Source organism: Salvelinus sp. IW2-2015, linkage group LG20, assembly GCF_002910315.2.
Source record: "Salvelinus sp. IW2-2015 linkage group LG20, ASM291031v2, whole genome shotgun sequence".
In the NCBI taxonomy this organism is placed as follows: Eukaryota; Metazoa; Chordata; class Actinopteri; order Salmoniformes; family Salmonidae; genus Salvelinus; species Salvelinus sp. IW2-2015.
Window position 1 is genome coordinate 75,598,850 of NC_036860.1, and position 6,000 is coordinate 75,604,849.

General features: G+C 40.7%; 1 protein-coding gene and 1 non-coding gene across 3 annotated transcripts; one reads left to right on the plus strand and one right to left on the minus strand.

The window, feature by feature from the left end:
• Nucleotides 1-2,964: 2,964 nt before the first annotated feature.
• Nucleotides 2,965-3,119, minus strand: LOC112081366 (U12 minor spliceosomal RNA). The gene has a single exon (XR_002896483.1). It is a non-coding gene; the product is annotated as a U12 minor spliceosomal RNA (small nuclear RNA).
• A 621-nt stretch (nucleotides 3,120-3,740) lies between these two features.
• On the plus strand, nucleotides 3,741-5,789 carry LOC112081317 (polymerase delta-interacting protein 3-like). Of its 2 annotated transcripts, none has more exons than XM_024147684.2 (3): nucleotides 3,741-3,906; nucleotides 4,697-4,803; nucleotides 5,275-5,789. In XM_024147684.2, exons 1-3 carry the CDS (start codon nucleotides 3,839-3,841, stop codon nucleotides 5,772-5,774), a joined length of 675 nt encoding a protein of 224 aa, XP_024003452.1. In that variant the 5' UTR covers nucleotides 3,741-3,838; the 3' UTR covers nucleotides 5,775-5,789. The 2 variants fall into 2 exon arrangements, with proteins under 2 accessions (XP_024003452.1, XP_070305752.1); XM_070449651.1 differs by having other exon boundaries at nucleotides 3,771-4,192.
• Nucleotides 5,790-6,000: the final 211 nt, after the last annotated feature.

The following is a 6,000-nucleotide window of genomic DNA, read 5'->3' on the forward strand; positions in this document are numbered from 1 at the left end:
ATGCCACCTTTTCAACAAGTCAGTTTGTGAAATTTCTGCCCTGCCAGAGCTGCCCGGTCAACTGTAACTGCTGTTATTGTGAAGTGGAAACGTCTAGGAGCAACAGCGGCTCAGCTGCGAAGTGGTAGGTCACACAAGCTCACAGAACGGGATCGCCGAGTGCTGAAGCGCATAGAGTGTAAAAATCATCTGTCCTCGATTGCAACACTCACTACCAAGTTCCAAACTGCGTCTGGAAGCAATATCAGCACAAGAACTGTTCTCTGGGAGTTTCATGAAATGGGTTTCCATGGCCGAGCAACCGCACACAAGCCTAAGGGCCAAGCGTCGGCTGGAGTGGTGTAAAGCTCGCCGCCGTTGGACTCTGGAGCAGTGGAAAAGCATTCTCTGAAGTGATGAATCACACTTCACCATCTGGCAGTCTGACGGACGAATCTGGATTTGGCGGATGACAGGAGAACACTACCTGCCCCAATGCATAGTGACAACTGTAAAGTTTGGATGAGGAGGAATAATGGTCTGGGGCTGTTTTTCATGGTTCGGGCTAGGCCCCTTGGTTCCAGTGGAGGGAAATCTTAATACTACAGCATACAATGACATTCTAGATGATTCTGTGCTTCCAACTTTGTGGTAACAGTTTTGTGATGGTCCTGTTTCAGCATGACTGTGCCCCTGTGCACAAAGCGAGGTCCATACAGATGGTTTGTTGAGATTGGTGTGGAAGAACTTGACTGGCCTGCACAGAGCCCTGACCTGAATACCATCGAACACCTTTGGGATGAATTGGAACATCGACTAAGAGCCAGGCCTAATGCTCTGGTGGCTGAATGGAAGCAAGTCCCCGCAGCAATGTTCTAACATCTAGTGGCAAGCCTTCTCTGAACAGTGGAGGCTGTTATTTATTTATTTTATTTATTTAACCTTTATTTAACTAGGCAAGTCAGTTAAGAACAAATTCTTATTTACAATGAAGGCCTACACCGGCCAAACCCGGACGACGCTGGGCCAATTGTGCGCCGCCCTATGGGACTCCCAATCACAGCCGGTTGTGATACAGCCTGGAATCGAACCAGGGTGTCTGTAGTGACACCTCAAGCACTGAGATGCAGTGCCTTAGACCGCTGCGCCACTAGCAGCAAAGGTGGGACCAACTCCATATTAATGCCCATGATTTTGGAATGATATGTTCGACGAGCAGGTGTCCACATACGTTTGGTCATTGGTGTATGTTGTCGTTTTTTCTGGCTTTTCCAGTGATTTTAGCCACGCACCGCTACTGCTCTTTAGTGGTTATTACTACCAGAGATGGTTAGAATCTATACCGCTTCTGGTTATTACCTCTCCACGAAATGACTGAGAAACATAATTAACCGTTTTACTGACTTTTATGGTGAATTAATGGAACCTTGTTTCATTACGGACTGGAAAGGAGGCTACAAAATACAATTTTGTGGTTGAAATTATATTTCACCACATGAGACCTTTCACATTGATTCATCAGATTTTTCCTGTGTCCAGCTCTGCATGGGAAGGTGTTTTACCACTTAGCTGTGGTAGGTCTGGTAGTGACAGTAGGATGGATGAGGGAGGCATGCATTGAGAAAATACAGATATGGGACACAAATACAAGGCATCATACTTAGTCATGCTCACACATGGTCAGGAAGGAAATGATATGACAAATAATGATCAGTTAAAAATCATCTACTCATCTCCTTAACACACACACACACACACACACACACACACACACACACACAGATTCACTCTGCTCTGTATGCCTCTATAACCTTATAGTGACATTTTGGTTTCAGTGTTCCTACCTTTTTGTTTGGCCTGCCATGTTTTGTAAATATATATACAATACTGCCACCTCGTGGCACAAAGTTAAATGCACTCGGGTTTTGGTGGAAATTCCGGAAACAATTCATGGTCAATAACTACCGGTAGGTTTCCATCGACAACAGATTTTCATTTGAATATTTAAAAATCCGTATAAAGAAAATATGCACATTTTCTCACCAGTGGTGTTTCCAAGAAACGGACAAAAATCTGGGCGTGATGACATATTTTAATATTTATTGGAAAGAAGCATCAACATCACCGTGCACTTTCACCACCCTGTGAAATTCATCATAAAATATTTAATCTGTAGCCTAATAAACTGCATGGTTTCCCGAGTCGTAGTGGGAGGAGCACCCACCATGTTGACTTTGTGTCACTCCCAAGTTTAGTTTGATATGATGGTTATTAGATCAATATTTGCGCATAAAGGCGTTTCCACCGCCATTTTACCCATAATTAATTTTACCAACAAAAAAAGATCATACCATGTAGAAAGGAACAAATTACCTGTCTGCATTTATACAATTGTACCGAAACTTCCTGTTTCCATCACAGCTTTCGGATTTTTTTCATAGGGTATGACTTTACTCATATAAAAACTGTGGATGGAAACGTAGTTATTATCTAGGTTTCCATCCAATTGGCAACAGGTGTATATATTCCCAAATCAGCATAAGTGGGTATGTTTCCACCAAACTGACTTGTTGAACATTAAAATCAGAGCGTGATGACGTAGTGCACACAACATTAACTTTGTATGTACCAAATAAAAATCTGAAGTTCAATGTGTTTTCATCGCATTTTCAACTACAAATAATTTTGTCATAAAAACTGTTTGTTAAATAGCAAATGTGCCTACTCTGTCTTAATTTAAAAAAATACAGTATGACATTACCCGCATAAAAACTGCTGATGGAACGTGGTTAGAGAAATAGAAGGCAGAGATGTTCTTTATGTTGAAAAAGGTTTTGGAGAAGTGCAGTAAGTACTATTATAGATGCCTGACGTTCTATTTTTATGTAATAGTAAGTTACAATCATGGAAAATATAATTCCATTCTGGTTCTGTGTAACCTTGTGTCAGTATCCCGAAAGAGGTTTATATTTTACATGAGAGGTCAGGGCAGATCCATGTCCCGCAAGGCATCTCACAAAGTAGGTGAGTCACCTAAACAGGAGGACCTGTACCCGTTCAAAAATTGATCTCGCAAATCTAGGCGAGGACACGGGCGTCACTCCGCGTCGTTATTTTCCTTACTCATCAGTTTAAGGCATAACCAATCGATGGTCGAGGGCAGTACTTACCTCTGTATGCAGACTATTACACTCATGGTGTTTACCATTGGTGTTCACTTCAAAAAGTATAAATCTACAGTTGCATTTTATTTTCTGAGCTCATTATGTGATACATAATTGTACGTTTTCAATCCTCAATTTAATCAGGTAAAATATAGCTTTTCTACGAGACTTTACTTATTTACACTGGTTTCAAGCGATTTGGAGCGCAAAGGTTGATGGGAAAGTTAAAACGTTTATTTTACCCTCGGCAGTTTTTTTTTTTACTTCGTGAAGAGCAATCGATACCAGAGGTCTCTAAGGCTGTGCAATTTATTTATATTTGTTTATGTTTTATGTTAAAAGTATCATGTTTTGTTAATTGATAATGACCAATGGGATTGATGTGATCTTTGACACTTCACATAACCTAATAGGCCTTTAAAACCATATAAAATATGATTTTCTCTTAAAATAATACACTCTGGTTTTTAGATCTTGATAAACAAATGTAAGAGTAAAATAGATCTGTATTGGTATTTCAAAAACATAGATATATTTAAATTGTATACGTAATTATATTATGGTGTCAACAATGTAGTTTTTCAAGGAGCTATTATTTTATTGAGTTCGCCATTTTTGATCCAACTTGGCTTCCATAGTCTCTTCTCGTTTTTCTCTGTCCAGTTACGATCACTCACGCTTTTGAGTCAAAGAAGATGGAAGATATTTCTTTGGACGAAGTGATACGTCGACGCGGTTTCAACAACAAAGAAACAATTAAAAGGTATTAATTTAGCAATTTATGAGTTTGAATGCAATTTATGAACGTTATACATTGAGTTGTATCATTCAACGTAATGAAGAAATTCAATTTCCAGAAAGCCTCGGCTATTTCAGTTCATCAGCGGTCCTTTTTCAAGGCCTGTACTCGCAGTTGGATTAGCTTCAGTCATGTAGCTAACGTTAATATCTATCGCTACACTGCAGACACTGATTTCCCTGATATCAATGAGCCAAATACGCGCAGCTAGCTATTTATCAGGGCTCCGTTTAACTAGTTAGCTAACTAGGTAAAAAAGGTTTTATCAGCATTTGATAACGGTACGTTAGCTATCGACCAAAAAAGAACCGAATAAGGTAAACAGTTCGCTGGAATGTACGTTAGGTAGTTAGTTATAAACTAACAATGGTTACAAACGCAGAAACGTACAGCTAACGTAGCTAGTTAGTATACCTATATATATGGTATAGAGCGCGAGGCAGTCTTGTAGATCCTCTACCTAGAGCCATATGTAGTCAACTAGTTGTAGCCTAGTCCTCCATGATCTAATATTCACAATTTGGAAAAAACAAGGAGCGCATATCAGAACCGCTAACGTTATAGTGTTTGATTTTGTATATCGTTTTGAGTACGTATACCTAGAGAGCCATACTGAATGTAGGGCAAAATCAAATACTATAGCTGGTCTTATACACGCTCCATGTGTGTTTTGCTAAATGTGGATATTAGATCATGGAGGATTAGGCTACAACTAATTGACTACCAATGTCGACCTCTTCCTCTTGTCTTTCAGGCCTATGTTCGGCAGGGGTGCTGGAGGGGTCGGGAGGACCTTTGATGCCCGACAGAAAATTGGGATGACAGATGTCAGACAGAGACTTGGTGGAGGAGGAGGAACTGGTAACCAAAAACCAGACCTGGCCTGCAGGGCAAATAGCTTTTCAGTAGTATCAAATGTTCAACAGAATGACTTTGTTGGAACTCAAAAAATTATTTAATTCTGAACAGCTTTTGGAGCAATGCTCAAGGTAATGGGTGAAATAATACATTCCCCAGCCTTTGCCAGAGTTAAAGCAGGTATTTTGTGTGAGGACCTGCCTGTTGCCCTATTGAGAAGTAGAGGGATGTATTCCATTTGACGGATTGATTTTGTGTGAAGTGGACATGAAAAATGCTTATTGAGACTTCAAGAGATCTGACCTGGATGTCTCTCTTACCTAAGCCCCATTTACAAAATAATATTTTGTTTCAAACTACACATTTTACTGTTGGACTACATTATGTTCTGTTAAGCATTCTTGCAAGTCAGATCAGACATTGGAATGTTTTTTTGCCTTCTGCTCACTCTTGTCCTGCTTTCGCTTCCTCCAGCTTTTCAAGTGAAGGATGCCAGAGAGAAACTTGGCCAGAAAGATGCCCGCTTCCGAATCCGTGGCGGAGGAGGAGCAGGTGGGGTCCAGGATGCCCGACAGATGATCAACTCACGGAAAGGAGGACCGAATACATTTAATGTTACCCCACAGAGTTTACAGCAGATACCAGCAGCACAGCTACAGACACATGTGCAGCAGATACAGATACACACTACCAACGACATTGCCAGTGCAAATGCCAGGCAGTTTACCCCCAACCTACAAGGAATGAACATTAGAGCTAGGGTTACGCAACAGCTGGGGGGTGCACCTAAGAGGATGATGGATGCTCGTGATAGGCTGAGCCTCAAGAGGAGCATTGGAGCTCCACCAAGCCAAGGAATGGTAGCACCCATGAAGATCACCAAAACCTTCCAGGTAAGTGATCAGGCTGACAGTTGGCTCCAAAGTGATAGTAACCACAGGTCCAGGATCTGCTCTAATATTATCCAGGCTTAGCTACTAGACAGAATTGACCCACTTGTCGCTCAAGATGTGCACGGATAAGAGAAAATGCTAGTTCTTGCATTGTTTATAGTGGTAAAGCATAGCCTCACTCCAAACATAGTTGCTAACTGAAGTTAATTAGGAATTAGTTTAAAATTCAACTAGGCTTATTTTATATTTAGTTATTGGTAGCATGCTTTTAGAGTCAAATATATTAATTCACCTTCTGAATAATGAT